At 42.5% G+C, this 17,728-nt stretch overlaps 1 protein-coding gene and 1 pseudogene across 23 annotated transcripts in view; one reads left to right on the top strand and one right to left on the bottom strand.

The window, feature by feature from the left end:
- The window catches only part of DST (dystonin), a 486,283-nt gene that overhangs the window by 51,411 nt on the left and 417,144 nt on the right, over positions 1 to 17,728 (top strand). For all 23 annotated transcript variants that reach the window (XR_007923259.2, XR_011388661.1, XR_011388662.1 and 20 more), the window contains exon 3: positions 1,981 to 2,181. Coding sequence is in view for 20 of the 23 variants with exons in the window: in XM_051855540.2 (XP_051711500.1) it covers positions 1,981 to 2,181 (201 nt within the window). In the remaining 3 variants the exon portion in view is untranslated. The remainder of the gene's footprint in view (positions 1 to 1,980; positions 2,182 to 17,728) is intronic.
- Positions 5,474 to 7,802, bottom strand: LOC138849756 (large ribosomal subunit protein uL4 pseudogene; annotated as a pseudogene).

Raw genomic sequence — 17,728 nt, forward strand, 5'->3', positions numbered from 1 at the left:
CTAAACCAACTTCAGTGCGTCCCCAAATTCCCAAAAATTCTTGGCCCCACTCCCGGGGGGTGTATTTCAGAAGGAAATTGTGTGTGTGTGTGTGGGTGTGTGTGTGTTTGTGTGTGTGAGGAGGGGAGAGGGGGATCAGATGTGTCCAGGGACCTGTGTGTTTAGAAAGCAGCCTGCGTGCTTGCTGGTTCCGACGTTGTTTGGACCAGACTCTGCCCCAGAGGGCGGCTGCGGTGGGCGGCTCTGCTCTCTTTTCTGTGTAATCTCCGGCAGCTGCAGCTGTAGTCTCTCCAGGGTTATGTGGGAGCTGTGGGGGATCTTCTGCGACTATTTTGAGCCGAAGAGCCGAACAGGCTTAGGTGTTTGAGGATGGGAGGAAAGAGCCCGAACAGTGACCTCAGTTTTGCCAAATCCACTTGCATTTCCTCCTAACTTATTCCTGTTGACCTCCGTGTTGTTTTCGACTATGGGTCAGCCTCTGTTTTTGTCAGCCTCCCCCGCTTCGTGTCCTGCCACTTGGTGTCCAGAGTCTCAGCAGATTCTGGCCGGTCTCCTGTGGCCTTCAGAGGAGCTCCCTGTACACATCCCTGGTTCTGTGCTGCACAGATACATGCTCAGGTCTCCTCTCACTCAGCTTCTTCCCCTGACATGCAGAGTTCCCATTCTTTATGCTCTTCCAGAAGCCTTCAAGCTTTTTAAAATTCAGAAGACGCACAAACTCAGAGAAGCCCTCTTTGAAGCATTTACTGCTTCTCTCCCTCTAATTTCCCAAGATACTTGGCAGGTCCCATCATCCTGGCACATCTTCAAATAATGTTTTCTTCTTGCTACGTAACTGTTCTATCCATCCATCCATTGTTTTACTTACTCATTCATGCTTATGTTGTTTCCCTTGCCTGGAATATGAAGTCTATTTATTTTTTAAGTGCCACCCACTCAACTAACCCAAATATAGACTCTTCTCAGCTTCATTCATGGACTCCTCTGACAGTCTTGGACTGCTTACTTTAACCTTTACTTTCACTTTCCTGTGTGCTCATGAACCCTGTGTCAAACTTGTGCTCTCCATAAATTATATGCTACCTAAGGACTGAGACTATTTTATGTAATTCTTTGGTATTTATCAAACTAATTTACCCATTCCCAACTGCATAATGTGGCTTAGCTGAATTTGTTTCCATTGTCTAATGAGTTGCCCTTACCCTCCCTACTCTAAGAAAGGCTGAAAAATGACCTTTTTTTACTGAACATCTACCAGAGACCGGGCTTTGGATTTTTACATCTATTTTCTTATTTAAAACTTAAAAAGCTTATGAGTACTGTGTGAAACATTTTATAGATCAGAACAGTTGGGCCCAGAGTTGTTTCATAGATTGTGTGGCCATAGTGAACAAGTCAGCATTTGGACTCCCAAGCCCATCTGATGCCCAGACTCATGGCCTTTGTTCTACCATATTGCCTTTCTTTTAGTTTTGAGTTGTCACTTGTGGTATTTTCTGAGGCTTTTCATTCCTACTTTCCTTCCTTCAAAAGGAGTCTGCTCTCAGGAGTGTAGATGGGTGCTTTACACTGGGAGGGCATTTTGTCTTGCTTCCTGTACCCTGTATTATGTAGAAGTAAGACTGCCTTTCTTTACACAGAGTCTGTTTGACACATGGTAGTCAAACCAGTAAGTCAAAAGCAATAGTAGTCAAAGCAGTAAGCCCCTCTGCCTTTTTTTTTTTTTTTTTTTTTTTTTTGGACTGACTGTTGGACTAGAGCCATTTCTAAATGTAGAATAATTCTGGGCCCCAAAATACTGAGGTGCTGTCTAGAACATTTGTAGATAACCCTTGCTTGCATGTCGGGCCACGCTTTGGGGCTGCAGTTGATCTCATTGAGCATGGGGACTTTTGGAGCCCTTCATTTTAGTAGCCCCAGAGAACTTGCAAATGAATGCAATACAAATCTGGATTTGTTGGGTTGTGTTCCCTGCCACAGGGATTCAGAGCCAGTCCTCGACACATCAGAAGACGAGTTGCAGCGGCTGCAGCTGCCCGGCTGGAAGAAGTCAAGCCCGTGGTGGAAGTTCACCATCAGAGTGAGCAAGAAACTTCAGTGAGGAAACGAAGAATCAAGAAAAACAGCCGAGTCCAGCCAGAATTTTATCACTCTGTTCAAGGTGCTTCGACCAGAAGGCCTGTAAGTAGAGAACTGTTTTTTATAAGACTATTAAATACCCTGCCAAATTGTATGGCCATGCTCTTGGTTTTAAGAAATGATCAGATCAGCTTTGAACACTTAAGTATCCTGATGCTATTCCCAGCACGTGGCAGTGTGCTCATGTGACTTTTCACAAGGAGTAAGGTTTCATAGAAGGTGCTTAGGCAGGTGGCTGTTAAAGAGGCAAGACTTAGTTACTGTCAGATGGACAGAAAAACTGGTGAATTCTCAGCCCCATTGGAGCTGGAGGATCGGAACCATAGGGTCACAAGCCAAGGTGAGATAGTGACCAGATCAGAGCTGGAAAAGAAGGCAATACCAAAGCCAGTACCAGGGAGGAGAAGTAGTGGAGTGAAGTTAGGGCTGGTGTGTGGGGTGGTAGCTGAATCTCACCAGGATGTGTCTGTCTCAGGAGGACCTATGTTTCCCTCTGTGACTGGCCCAGGTTGATGCTGTAAGGGTCTTTGCAACTGTGGCCTTTGTATTGGTAGAAGGTAGCAGCATTGGTTTTTTTCTAACCAAGTGTCTGTTGTGCTGCCTATACAGGGAATTTGGGGCTCGACTAGGAGCTGGTCTCCTCCACCTTCTCACTTTCTGAGCACATTGCCGAGTGTGCTGTGATTTTTTTTCTTGACTGAGGATCTGGCATGTGAACTTTTTACCAATGCTTTGACTGTTTTGGATTTGGGCCTTTGAAAATGCCATTGAAAAACTTTCAAAAAAGTATTTTCATGCATGCAATCATTTCACATTGTTTTAGCATTAAAAAAGTTTTTCTTTGGTTCATTCCTATTCTGTAAAGGGGCCTATTCTTGTTCCTTTTGCCAACCCAGATGAGCTATCAAGATTTGACATGATAGCAAGTCTTTGTAAATTATTAAAGCAAAACTCCCCTTTCTGTACGGGTAACCGTGTGGCAGCATGTGTGAGAAGGCTGAGGGGATGTCTGACTCAGTGACTCAGCTGGTAGCAATGTCAGAAACTAAGTTCCTTTACAGAAAAGTTCCTGTTTATCTTGTGCCATTTGCAAAACAGGTATTATTTATGCATGAATCTTCTTTTCATGATTTAATAACACAAAGGCTCTAAGTAGAATTTGGCATCTATGCATAGATATAATAGGATGATTTATTCATTCAACAAACATGCTTTTCTATACAGGAAATAAAGGATATATATATGAATATATATGTGTGTGTATACATGTATGTGTATATATATGTATGCATATGTGTATATGTGTGTGTGTATCTTTATATGAATCTGTTGGTGAGAGCTTAGTGTATAATATGCATTATTCTATGTTGCTTAATCCTGTGATATAGATGTTATCATTATTCCCATTTTATGTGTAATGAAACTGAGGCCCAGAGAGAGAGAGTAAATAACTTGCTTATGGTTACCTAGTGGAGACAGAGTTGAGGATTTGGATCTAGGTAGCCTGCCTCCAGAGCTCAGGCACTTACCTCTGTACAATGTTACCTTCCTCTAGTCCCTATCTCTAGGAGCTCATAATTGAGTTAACTGAGAGATCTGCAAACAAGTAAAACAAAAGGCATGTTTTTGATGTGCTGTGGAAGCATCACACCTGAGATGAGTCCTGAAAGGTAGGAGAAAGTTTACCAAGCAGGAAATAGATGCGAGTATCTCACAAGAGACAGACAGACACACACACACACACAGAAACGTGAAAGGGTTTGGTGTACATAGTGGGCAGCTCCAGGTAGTGCTGGCATGTGAAACTGAATGGGTAAGATAGAGGCCAGATGAGGCTTGTGTATCACATTAAATAGTTGGACTTCTGTGATGGGGATGAAGAGGTGGGGAATAGGTGAATTTGTATTCTTGCTCAGAATCCATCTAATTCCTTATTTCTGGTCTCCCCACATGGATTAGAAGAGTAGCAAGTGATTATTATTAAAGTTTAGAAGTCCTCAACTACCATTTTTTATTTTACACACCCACTACTGCCTGGTTAATAATGGCCTATACATTCATGTATTTATTTGTTTGTTTGAAAAGCAGAGACAAATGTCCCATCTGCTGGTTTGCTCTCCAAATTCCCAGAACATCCAGGGCTCTTCTGGCAGAAACTGTGAGCTGGGAACTCAGTATGGGCCTCCTATGTGGTCAGCATGGACCCAAGCCGTTATCTCCTCCCACTCACAGTGTGTATCAGCCAGAAGCTAGAATCAGGAGCAAGACCAGCAGAACCAATATAGGATGTGGGTATCCCAAATGGCATCTTCATTGCTACACCAACACCCACATGAAGTTCTTCTTCATCTTCATGATTCCATGACTTTGAACTGGTTGTCTGCCTTTTCCTGTTTTTTTGTTTTGTTTTGTTTTGTTTTTGTTTGTTTGTTTGTTTTTTGTTTTTGTAAGATTTATTTATTTGAGGGGCTGGCGTTGTGATGTAGCCGGTAAAGCCTCTGCCTGCAGTACCAGCATCCCATATGGGTGCTGGTTCTAGTTCTGGCTGGAAAGCAGTAAAAGATGGCCCAAGTCCTTGGGCCCCTATACCCGCATGGGAGACCCGGAAGAAGCTCCTGGCTCCTGGCTTCGGATTGGCATAGCTCCGGCTGTTGCAGCTGATTAGAGAGTGAACCAGCGGATGGAAGACCTCTCTCTCTCTCTCTGCTTCTCTCTCTCTCTGCCTCTCCTTCTCGCTTTGTGTAGCTCTTTCAAATAAGGCACAAAGACAGAAAGAGAAAGAGAGAGAGAGTGAGAGAAAGAGAATCTTTCATTTATTAGTAAGTTTACTCCCCAAATGGCTACAATAACCAGGACTGGGCTAAGCCAAAGCCAGGAACCTGGAACTCTATCTGAGTCTCCCACATGGATGTCAGGCACCCAATTATACTGCCCACTGCCTCTCAGGATGTATTATTAGGAAGCTGGATTAGAAGCAGGGCAGCCAGGACTCCAACCAATGCCGATATGTGATGCTGGCATTGCAGGTGGTAGCTTAATCTTCTGTGCCACAACACAGCACAGCCATCACCTTGTCCTTGTCCTTGAGTGCATCCTCTCTCTTTGTTGCCTGTTGAACTCCCCTTCACTACTTCTTTATCATGTCTTCATTCAAAATAGGCTATAGAAAATGGTTCGATGTTCATAAAATAAACAAATGTAAGTAGCAGGCTTCTTCTCTTGTGTGGTAGGCTTCGTTTCTGCTGGCTTCTTCACAGCTGCTGTTTTTCTTAAGGTAGCTATAGTCTTATTCTTTTTTTTTTTTTTTTTTTTTTTGCCACCAAGGCTTGTGCTTCTAAACACCAACAGCCTTCTTTCCTCTCTTGCCCACCACCGGCTTCTTGCCTGCAACCCACTTCTCATCTGATTTGGCTGCCAGTACTGTTGCTGCCTTCTCTACCCGGGGTTTGAGATTCCTGGGTACATGGTTTGGCACATGGTGTTGGCATGGAGGTGTAGTTTTGGCATGATTCTCAGGTTTTTCAGTGGGTTCTTCTTCAACACTCTGTGACAATTCTTCTAGTGTGGTGCTGGGAGGGCTCTTTGGGTCTCTGGGCTTTCCAAGATCCTGGAATGGTCTGTTTTGATCATCTTGTGCATGGGAAGTTAGTTACTCTTAAGGGAAGCTGCTTTGTGCCAAGTGCCACACAATTCATCTAGCTTCCAGAAAGCACTTTCAGTCCAAATGCAGAACATCCCACGTGCCTACCAAGAGCAAGTTTCAAAGTGTTCAGTTTGCTTATATTAGCAAAGTAATTCCTGGAAGGTTTCTGAAGCCCTCAGTGATACTGGTGTCCTAATTATAGATAATGCAAAGTCGTCTATATGCTAGAAACAAGGACAGTTTCTCCTCTTGCCCTTGGCAGCCCCCATTCACTGAGAAGTGCCTTATACCGGGCTTTCAGTTCCTTAAGAAGCAACACAACCTTACTTCTCTTTGACCACCAAGTCAAGAAATTTTCTGAATTACAGTGACTTCTAGATATGAAGTGTTCATAAGGCCAAGACAGCCAGGGAAGAGCAGATGGTATGTCACTTTTGGGTTGTGTTCACCCTGTAGTGCCAGTGGTACAGGTTCTGGTTGGTGCAAGCATGCAGTCTCTTCATCCCATATTTCCAAAAGCACCCTGGTCAGATCAGTAGTCCTACCACCTTGAACTCTGGGAACTTACACCAGACCTGTCAGTACTCTGGTCTGATGGCCTGCTGACCCACTGACAGCATAGTGATGTTTGTTGTTTCTGTGCAAGTTGGTGTGAACAAAATTCCCAATTTGTGCTCAAGTGGGAACCTTGAACATAACAGGCGAAGTGACATTTGTGCCTGATGCCTCTCCCTTTTCAGAGTACATCTGTGTCAGGGTTGAGCACATGTGTGGCAGGGAGAGAAGAAAGCCATGCTTCTCTCAACCCAGCAGAACTGATGAATGGAAGGAGATGGCGTGGTGGCCTGCTTAGAAAAGATAGCCAATAAATTGTAGTAGTTCCTTTCTTTTCTCCCCTCTCCTAGGTGGTGAGTTCAGTTCTTTCACTGAGGGCTATATCATCTGGTCTAAAATATCTTTTCCCATCTGGCATTTGAATGATTTTATTGAATAAATGAATGAATAACAGAAACACACACACACACACACACACACACACACACACTACAAAGCTTATGAAATGAGTGGTACAATTAGTAAGTACCACAGAAGTCCAGAGAATGGAGAGAGGTTTCCCTGTCCCCAGATGGATTCTTAGGAAACAACTGCTTTCTGGAAGAATTGGGATTAAGTTGATCTTTAAAATAAGAGTAGGGACTGGCTAGGCATTAGAGAGTGAGCCTGGGAACAAGAGAAGCAGAAGTACTGAGGACTGTCTGGATGTGAGGATTTACATGGGAGAAGAATAAGACAGAGCTGGAAAAGTTTATTAAGGTCAGAATACATTCCAGATGGTCCCTGATTGAAACTTTATTTTCTGTTCTCCATGAAGACACTTACGTGGGTTGAGTAGCATGATCCAAACATTTTAGGAAGATTAAACACATGCAGGGTGTGCTTCAGAGGAACAGGGGAGGGAATAGTTGAGTGCCCACTGCAGTAGTCTAAGTGTGAGGTGGTGAGAGTCCGAACTTGGGCCTAAGCCATGGCACTCTCTGCTGGCAGCCGGGGATCACTGCTGATGGGAATCTGAGGATGCCTTCACCTTCTCTTTGGAAGGATCAGTTAACTGTAAGAGGGAGAAGGGAGTGTGGGAAATGGCGGTGGAGGCCAATTATTTGCTTGGGGGCAAAGCAGCATTCCAAAGCATGTTCTTTAGGGCAGGTGAAACTCACCTCCTCTCTCCATTTGAATGCTTCTCCTATCAGTTCTCTAAGACCTGAAATTGTCAAGAGTTGGTAGCAAGTTGGCTTTTGGCTCCTTGTCTCACAATCCCTGTGCAGTGTTCTGGAAACTAACAGTTTCTGCTGACGTTTTCCTATTTTGATGTCATATGTGGTCTTGAACTGAGGTTTTGTGTCCTCCTCAAGATTTGGTTAAACGCCGTCCATGGTACCTGTGAGAGCCAACCTATTCAACACGTGCCCATAGCCTGTGCCTCTTCTAACGTACGCATTTGGAGAAAATCAGCATTACTCATGTTGCCGTAAGAGCAACTCTGATTGTAGCTTATAGCTGGAATAAAAATAAACGAGCTTTGGTAGTTCAGGATGATTTGAATGGCTGTGTATCAAACACTCCAGACATTTCTAGTGCAGTTGAAACAAGAAGTAGACTCACAAGTGAGAAATTCTGACCTGGAAGTAGCCACAAAGGAGATGAATCAGAAAATGTGACTGTGCAGTTTCAGCCAGCTTCCAGTGGGACCAACCCCTTGACGAAGCGTCACGTGGAATGCACTGTACGTTAGCATCTTTGGCTGCTGTAATCCCTTTAGTTATTCTGATTGCATAATTCATATTCAAATGTCTATAAAGATTTGTAATGGAGATTGCTAACATAAGCTCAATTAATAATACATGTATGTTTTATGTCACTCCACTGGAGAATTAAATGTTTCTAAGGTTGAGTAAACAAAAAAAGCTATCCTGATTTTCTCTCATAAATATGTGTTGGGATTTCTATTGCATATTAACACAGGTCCCTGGGATGCTTAGAAATTCTTAATGGGGGCTAGCACTGTGGGGTTAAGCCATTACTTACAGTTCTGGCATCCCATATTGGTGCTGATTCAAGTCCCAGCTGCTCCACTTTTTTTTTTTTTTTAAAGATTTTATTTATTTGAGAGGTAGAGTTAGACAGTGAGAGAGAGAGACAGAGGGAAAGGTCTTCCTTCTGTTGGTTCACTCCCCAGATGGCCACTACGGCCGGAACTACATTGATCCGAAGCCAGGAGCTTCCACCTGGTCTCCCATGCGGGTGCAGGGCCCAAGCACTTGGGCCATCCTCCACTGCCTTCCCGGACCACAGCAGAGAGCTGGACTAGAAGAGGAGCAGCCAGGACTAGAACCCCGCGCCCATATGGGATGATGGTGCCTCAGGCGAAAGATTAGCCAAGTGAGCCACAGCGCCGGCCCTGGCAGCTGCTGCACTTCTAATCCAACTCTAGGCTAAGGCCTGGGAAAACAGTGGAGGATGGCCCAAGTGTTTGGGCCTCTGGACCCACATGGGACACGAGAAGAAGCTCCTAGCTTTGGCCTGGCTCAGCCCAGGTCGTTTCGGTCATGGTGCAATCAGCTGATGGAAGATCTCTATCTATCTCTCCTTCTCTCTCTGTGTAACTCTGCTTTCAGATCAATAAATAAATCTTTAAAAAGTTTTTAACCACTTTAGACTAGAAAAGATAATTGGGGGTGGTGGTGTTTGGCATAACAGTTTAAACACCACTTGGGATCCCCACTTCCCACAATGAATAGCCTGGGATTGACTCTTGGTTCTGCTCCTTATTCCGGCTGCCTGCTAATGCATACTCTTGGAGGAAACAGGGTGGCTCAAGTCTTTGGTTCCCTGCCACCCATGTGAGAGACCTGGATTGAGTTCCCAACTCCTGGCTTCAGCCTTTAGCGCTGGCTGTTGTGGTCATTTGAGGATGCACCAGCAGATGGGAGATCTCTGTCTGACTGCATATTTCTCTTATTGGCTTTCAAATAAAAAAAATAAATTCTAAAATGTAATTATATCCATTTATTCCTTTGATCTTTAGTATTTTTTATTGTACAATATATTTTTTGAAAGGGTCAGCAACAAGAATGCTTGACCATTCAGATGTTCTTTTTTTAAAAAAAAATTATTTAATTTATTTGAAAGTAAGAGTTACAGAGAGAACTTCCACCTGCTGGTTCACTCCGTACATGGCCTCAACGGCTGGTTCTGGGTCAGGCCAAAACCAAGAGTTAGGAGCTTCTTCCAGAACTCCTACATGGGTGCAGGGTCCCAAGTACTTGGACCGTCTATTACAGCTTTCCCAGGTGCATTAGCAGGGAGCTGGATCAGAGGTGGAATAGCTGGGACTCAAACTGGTGCCCATATGGGATGCTGGTATCTCAAACGGTGGCTTAACCTGCTACTCCATAGTGCCAGTCCCATTCCTACAGCCTTTAAACATCCTCATCGTGATAGCAAGAGCTCTTGCATTTAGTGTATGCTTATCGCATCGGTGATACATGAGCATTGCTCTCTGAGCTCTTCCCTATTCTTTTCTCAATCTTCCGAGCAGTTGTCTGGTGTGGGTGCTCACTTTCCAGAGGAGGGAAATTGCCAGGGTCAACCAGCTAGTGGGTAGTGGAGCTATCCCAGGCACACGACTTGAGCACTCTGAGTAGAGGGTGGAGAATTCCAAGTGTTCACATTTTAGATGCTATATGCTTACCCCTAATTAACCTTCTTAAAGTGTTTTAATCACCTTGAGTCTTTGTTTTTTACCTACATAGATATGTATGGATGAGATCTTTTTTTTTTTTTAATTTTTTATTTTTTTTACAGGCAGAGTGGACAGTGAGAGAGAGAGAGAAAGGTCTTCCTTTTGCCATTGGTTCACCCTCCAATGGCTGCTGTGGCTGGCGCACTGCACTGATCCAATGGCAGGAGCCAGGTGCTTCTCCTGGTCTCCCATGGAGTGCAGGGCCCAAGCACTTGGGCCATCCTCCACTGCACTCCCTGGCCACAGCAGAGAGCTGGCCTGGAAGAGGGGCAACCGGGACAGAATCCGTTGCCTTGACCGGGACTAGAACCCGGTGTGCCGGCCCCACAAGGTGGAGGATTAACCTAGTGAGCCGTGGCGCCGGCTTTGATTTTCTCTTTTAACAGGAATGTTTCCCATATTACTTCCAATTTTCCCTTGGAAATATAGATGCCTTAAGCATAAAGAGTTCAGGGTTCTTGACTTTCACTTAAGGATTCCTATTTTAGGTCAAGAAAAGACCACTCTGGTGGAGAGTAGAGGAGGTAGCAGATTAGGATTCCCCAGACATACTGAGGCTCCTTCCCTGCGCTGCATTCCTTTCTACTAAGCCACTTCCTTGGCTTCCCCGCTCTTTTCCTTCTGTTGTTTCTGTTTTTGAGTCTTGGGGATGCTTTCTGCTTTGCTGATTGCAGTGTAGGTTGTTGCAAAGCTGTGAGATATATATTTTTAATTTTCACTGTTTAAACTTTTTAAAAGTAATATCAGCAAGGTTATCTTCATAGTCAGATCGCCACTGTGTAGAAAAGTCCAATAAGCACAAGTTCTTGATCTCCTTGAAAAGATAGCAGGGTGTTTCTCTGTTCCTTTCCTGCTGAGGTTGTTAAATGGTCTTCCATTTCCCTTTCCTTGTCAAGTATGTAGGACCAGGCAGCTTTATTTGCATAACCTTAGGACACTTCCCCTCTGTGGCAGGTTTGACTGTACAGCTTATACCTCAGTTTGGCTAATTAATCGGAAAAGGCAAAGATCTTAAAGGAAATGTTTGTTTCCTTTTCCTCTTTGGAATTTGAGAGAATGAATTGGGTTAATAAAGTCACATTCCTTTTGTTAGCTGCCTGCAAAGGATCTTACTGAATAAAGCCCCTTCAGTTGACTCAGCTTCTGTTACACTTTGCTGTACCTGCCTTTTTGAGGTTCTGGAGTCTCAAGTAATGGACTCTTAGAAAAGGTTTCATCTATTACAGATTTGCAGGCAGCAGGTATACAAATACAGAAGCATGTAAGGCAGGTGGATGAGATTGAATGAACAGTGCTAATGTAGAGAATGTTTATTCTTTCAAAGAGCTCATGAAACCAAGATTACATTGGTGAAGGGATTCATGGGCTTGCCTAGGAGAACAGTAAGAAAACTGAGCTTATCTTTCCAACATATAATTCTCATCAAGGCCAACACTTTGAGGTGGGAAGCCCTCTTACTATCTTTTTTCTTTTGTACTCAGGGTCACCTGTTGTCTTAAAAACTTTTAAATACTTTAAGCTGTGAGCAAAGGTAAATTAAAGAAAACATTTGGATAGCCACTTATGCATTCCAAGTTCTCATGGATATTGGTGAATCAAATCATTGAGAAGAAAGCCCCTTCAAGATCTAGTTTATTTACCTCTGACCAGAACAGTCCTTAAATTGTTCTGTGAAGACTGGAATTAATTATAAATAACAAAACCAGAGCTTCCCTTGGAATTCTGTTTTGCATTTAACAGCCATCTTTGCCTGAGATCTTTGCCTAAATCTCTTAAGACCACTTCCTGTTGTGTCATCTGTGAAGAGCATGATGTGTAGCCCACCTGCTTCTGGGTTACTATCGGTCTTTGTGAATCTAAGAGTGTTAAGGTTGAAGGGGATGTTATGAGTTTATCTGAGTCAAAGGTTCTAATGATAGATTCCAGGATAGTTGATTTTATAGAAATGGGAAGTGGAATGGTGGAATGGTAGTTACCAGGGGCCGGAGGGAGTGGGAATAGGAAATTGTTTTCTGGGTGGAGTTCTACTTTTGCAAGATAAAAAGAATTGGTGAGATTGGTTTCGCAACAATGAGAATGTACTTAACACTTCTGAATTATATACTTGAAAATAGGAAGATACATTTCATGTTTTGTATATTTTACCACAATTACAAAACAATTAAGTATGGGGCCAACTTTGTGGTAGAGGGGGTAAAGCTGCTGCCCGCAATGTCAGCATCCCATATGGGTGCCAGTTTGTGTCCCAGCTGCTCCATGTCTGATCCCTCTCCCTACTAGTGGCCTGGGGAAAGCAGCACAAGATGGCTTAAGTGTTTGGGCCCCTTGCACCTGCATGGGAGATCCAGATGAAGCTCCTGGCTTGGCTTCAGCCTCGCCAAGCCCTGGCTGTTGTAGCCATCTGGGGAGTGAAGCAGCAGATGGAAGATCTGTCTTTTTGTCTCTTTCAGTCTCTCTCTCTGCCTCTCCCTCTTTCTCTGTATCTCTGACTTTCAAACTAAAAAAATTAAGTGTGAAAAGAAAAACTATAGGCAAAGAGGCAAAAGAGTAACAATAAACTTTCATGTGATGATGCCCCAAATGGGAAGAACATTATCGAAGAAGTGCACTCAGTTTACAAGTTAAGCAAGAGGAAACTGTATGTAGCAAGTGCTGAGAAAAGGACTTAATTCTAATTGGAGGACATTTCCTTGTATACCCGTTGAACATGACTTTGGATTGGATATTAGATTGCAAGACATGTTACTTTGTATGAATGAAGTGGGAGTGGCTAATTACTTTTCTCCCTAAAGCCTTACAAATTTTAAAAAATAAATTTGAGAGAGGGGAGAGAGAGAGTGAGTGAGTGAATGAGCTTTTTATACCATGCTTGATTCTCTAGGTATCAACAATGGCAAGGTTGGGCTGAGGCTGGAGCCCAGAGCCAGGAACTCAATCCAGGTCTCCCATGTGGGTGGCAAGAATGGGATTTCTTGAGCTGTCATTTCTGTCTCCCACCATATGAGCTGATGAGAAGCTATAGTCAGAAGCCAGAGCTGGGAATTGAACCCAGGCACTCTCATGTTGGATGTGAGCATTTTAACTGTTAGGCTAAATACCCATTCCCATTATCATCCCATCAACAGTAGACTGAATAAGGAAATTATGGGACATGTACTCTATAGAATACTATACAGCAGTCAAAAACAATGAAACCCGGTCATTTGCAACAAGATGGAGGAATCTGGAAAACATCATGCTGAGGGAATTAAGCCAGTCCCAAAGGGACAAATATCGTATGTTCTCCCTGATCGGCGACAACTAACTGAGCACCAAAGGGGAAACTTGTTGCAGTGAAATGGCACAACTAACTGAGCACCAAAGGGGAAACTTGTTGAAGTGAAATGGACACTATGAGAAACAGTGACTTGATCAGCTCTTGTCCTGAAGGTTGATGTACAGTGTAATACTTTATCCATTTTAGTATTTTTTTTGTTCTAGTACTACTGGTTGAACTCTGTAATTAACACACAATTATTCTTAGGTGTTTAAATTTTAACTGAAAAGTGATCCCTATTAGGAATTTGGAAAACATTATGCTGAGTGAAATAAGCCAGTCCCAAAGGGACAAATATCATATGTTCTCCCTGATCGGTGACAACTAACTGAGCACCAAAAAGGAAACCTGTTAAAGTGAAATGAACACTACGAGAAACGGTGACTTGATCAGCCCTTGCCCTGACTGTTGATGAACAACTTAATACGTTATCCCTCTTAGTATTTTTTTTGGTTTGTTCTACTTAATACTTTTGGTTGAATATTGTAATCAATACACAGTTATTCTTAAGTGTTGAAAATTAACTGAAAAGTGATCCCTGTGAAATATAAGAGTGGGAATAAGAGAGGCAAGAGATGTGCAATTCGGGACATGCTCAAGCTGACTTGCCCTAAATGGTAGAGTTAGAAACATACCAGGGGATTCCAATTCAATCCCATCAAGGTGGTACGTACCAATGCCATCTCACTAGTCCAAGTGATCAATTTCTGTTCACAATTGATCATAATGATAGGACTAAGGGCAAAGGGAGCACATAAACAAGACTAGTGTCTGCAAATACTAACCAATAGAATAATAAAGGGAGAGAACGATCCAACATGGGAAGCGGGATACACAGCACACCCATAGAATGGCAGATGTCCTAAACAGCACTCTGGCCTCAGAATCAGCCCTTAAGGCATGTGGATCTGGCTGAAAAGCCCATGAGAATATTTCAGGCATGGAAAGCCAAGACACTCTGGCGAAAAAAACAAAACAACACCTAAATGAAAGATCTCCGCGAGTGAGATCCCAGTGGAAAGAACGGGTCATCAAAGAAGGAGGTACCTTTCTCTGAAGGGAGGAGAGAACTTCCACTTTGACTACGACCTTGTCTAAATATGATCAGAGTCAGTGAACTCAAAAGGCTTCCATAGCCTTGGCAACTCATGACAAGAGCCTAGGGTGATTACTGATGCCATAAACAAGAGTGTCAATTTGTTCAGTCAACAACAGGAGTCACTGTGCACTCATGTAGGATCTCTGTCCTTAATGTGCTGTACATTGTGATTTAATGCTAAACTAGTACTCAAACAGTATTTTTCACTTTGTGTTTCTATGTGGGTGCAAACTGTTGAAATATTTACTTAATATATGCTAAACTGATCTTCTGTATATAAAGAGAATTGAAAATGAATCTTGATGTGAATGGAAGGGGAGAGGGAGTGGGAAAGGGGAGAGTTGCAGGTGGGAGGGAAGTTATGGGGGGGGGAAGCCATTGTAATCCATAAGCTGTACTTTGGAAATTTATATTCATTAAATAAAAGTTAAAAAAAATAAATTAATTAAAAAATCATTATTGTTAAAAGTAGAGAATCTACATAGATGTAAACTCTTTGTTAATGTTTTCAGGGCTATTGTATAATAGGTTTGTGTTATATTCTGAAGTAAACAGTATTGGCCTAAAATTATATGTACTTGAATATTGAAAATTTCATAATCAGTTCATGTTTCAAAAACTGTTCAGAAACTTTATGTAAATAAATATATTGTTGTTAAGAGCTAGGATTTTCAGTAGGAGAGAAAAGAGGTGCAGGTATAAAATCAGACAAATTAAGAAGAACCCCATAATCCTAAAATTGTATTGGAAATATCAGTTTGAATTAATTAAAGGAAAAAAACCATTTCCTAGCTCTGTCCACTGAAAAGTTCTAGAAACAATGATTAATGCCATAGCAAAGCTTGTATTGTGATGTCCTAATTATTTCTTATAGAAAGAAATTAAGGCTGTGTTTCTGGTTGGGTTCCTTAAGCAAAGCCTAAGGGGAATTCTTGTGCAAGTGGTTCTCGAGAGACAGCTCTCAGGAGGTGAGAATGGGAAGCAGAGTAGGGTGGGGCTACAGTTAACAAGCCAGGATGTGGGCTTGGCTGGAGAACAACTTCACTCTCCTCCGATTTGAGCTTCATTGCACAAATTGTACCACAGTTCATCTCAACTGGAAGTAAGCTTTTTGTTCCTCATTTCTCAGCCATTGGTCGTGGCTGAATGGGGACGTGAGGAAGCTCCAATTTAGTGTAGCAGAGCCTCTGAAGAGGGGCAGCCATGAACCATTAGGAGCCAACACTCACAGCAGCAGGGAAGCTAATTTCTTTATCAGTTGGGGGTTTGGGATGGGGGACCCATGGAAACCTCAGACTGCCTGGAGAAATAAATGGCTAATTTCAGATCTGGAGTAGGAAATGCTGAATGAGTCTGGCACATCTTATCAAACTGGAAAGCAAGGAAGCATCAGAGACTTCAGGGGTTGCATATCAAAAGGACCAGACTTCTACTGCCCAGTCAGTAATATAATAGTCATTGCAGTGGATTGAGCCACATCAGTATATTTAAAATGCATGAATCTATGATAATTTTGAAAAGCCACTTCATTGGTGACTTTTGGAGAATGCTAGGGGACCAACTCACTTTACTGAAAAGTGGTAAAGGGGAGTCATGTCCTGTCTTTGCTGTAAGAATTATTCCATGGAGTAATCAAATAGTCGTTGAGGGAAATTAAACCCTAACGAAATAATGAACCTAGACTGTGATCATCCGTGATTGCCAACACCCATGAGAGAGATAACCACGCCTCTGTGCCTCCTGATGAAAGGAATACAAGGATACTTTTCAAAAATTTTGTGGAAAATGGAATTAAAAGGTAAATTTATTTTGATAGCCATGCTTATGAGGAGGTCTTCAAAATTCATGAAAAAGGCATACTTTGAAAAAATTATGCATGGCTTTCAACTTTTTTATTCTAAGATAAAATTATCTTTTAATTTCGTGACTCTGAACTATTTGACATTCCCTTGTACTTAGGAAGTTTTCTGGACCCAATATTTAAACCTAAATCAGATCAAACTTTTTTTTTTTTTTTTAGATTTATTTATTTGAAGGAAAAGGAGAGTTGGCAGGGATGGGGGGAACAGAGAGAAAACAAAAAGAGAAAGAAATCTTCCATTCATGGTTCACTCTCCAAATGCGCAGGGCTGTGCCAGGCCGAAGCCAGAAGCCAGAAGTTTCATCCAGGTCTTCCATGTGGGTGGTAGGGGCCCAACTACTTGGGCCATCTTCTGCTGCTCTTACAGGTGCATTGGCAGGGAGCTGGATCTGAAGTGGAGCAACTGGGACTAGAACTGGTGCTCATATAGGATGCTGTCTTTGCAGGCAGTGGATTAACCCACTGTGCCATGATGCTGTCCCCCAACTGCTAATTCTTACTACAAATTTGCACAACTTACAGGGGACAGGAATATGTCAAATGATATGGTACAAGATGGTTAGCAGAATCAGACTGTGTGGAACTTTGGACAAATGCAATAAATTATAAGGAAAAAATGAGAGTGGGATCTAGATGAAAAGAGATGTAAGAGGCCTGCCAACCAACTGCAACACATTTGCCCTGTTTGGATGAACAAACCAAATGTAGAAAAGTAATTCCTGATAAAAGAAATGTGAACACTTAATGTTTGATGATATAAACCAATTTATCTTAATTTTATAGATTGGTAATAGTATTGTGATTTTGTTAAAAATAGTCCTTATCTTTTATTAGAGATGCATACTAAAATATTTAATAGTGAAACAGTAAAATCCCTGGGAGTGTAATATAGTCCAGTGAGATGGAGAAAATGTGGAAGAAATGCAGCATAATTGTTGAAGCCAAGTATTCTATAAATGGAAGTTCTTTGTCCTCTTCTCTTGCTATGTAAATTTAAATTGGGTGGGGGAATATACCCCTGCTCAGGATGCCTGCATCCCATATCAGAGTGCATGGGATGAAGTTCTGCCTCTACTTCCTATCCAGCTTCCTGCCCCGGAAGGCAGTTGGTGATGACTCAAGTGCTTGGGTCATTGCCATTCATGTGGAAGACTTGGTTAGAGTTCCTAGCTCCTGGCTTCAGCCTGGCCCAGTCCCAGCTGCTTTGGGCATTTGGGGGAGTGAACCTGCAGATGGAAGGTCTCTCCCTTTCACTGTATCTCATTCTGTTTTTCAAATAAATAGATACATCTTGTTAACAACAGTTTAAGCTTAAATTTTCTATAACGAAAAGTTTAAGACATTATGGGTGAGCATTTGGCATAGTGCTT

This window comes from Oryctolagus cuniculus, chromosome 5, assembly GCF_964237555.1.
Source record: "Oryctolagus cuniculus chromosome 5, mOryCun1.1, whole genome shotgun sequence".
In the NCBI taxonomy this organism is placed as follows: Eukaryota; Metazoa; Chordata; class Mammalia; order Lagomorpha; family Leporidae; genus Oryctolagus; species Oryctolagus cuniculus.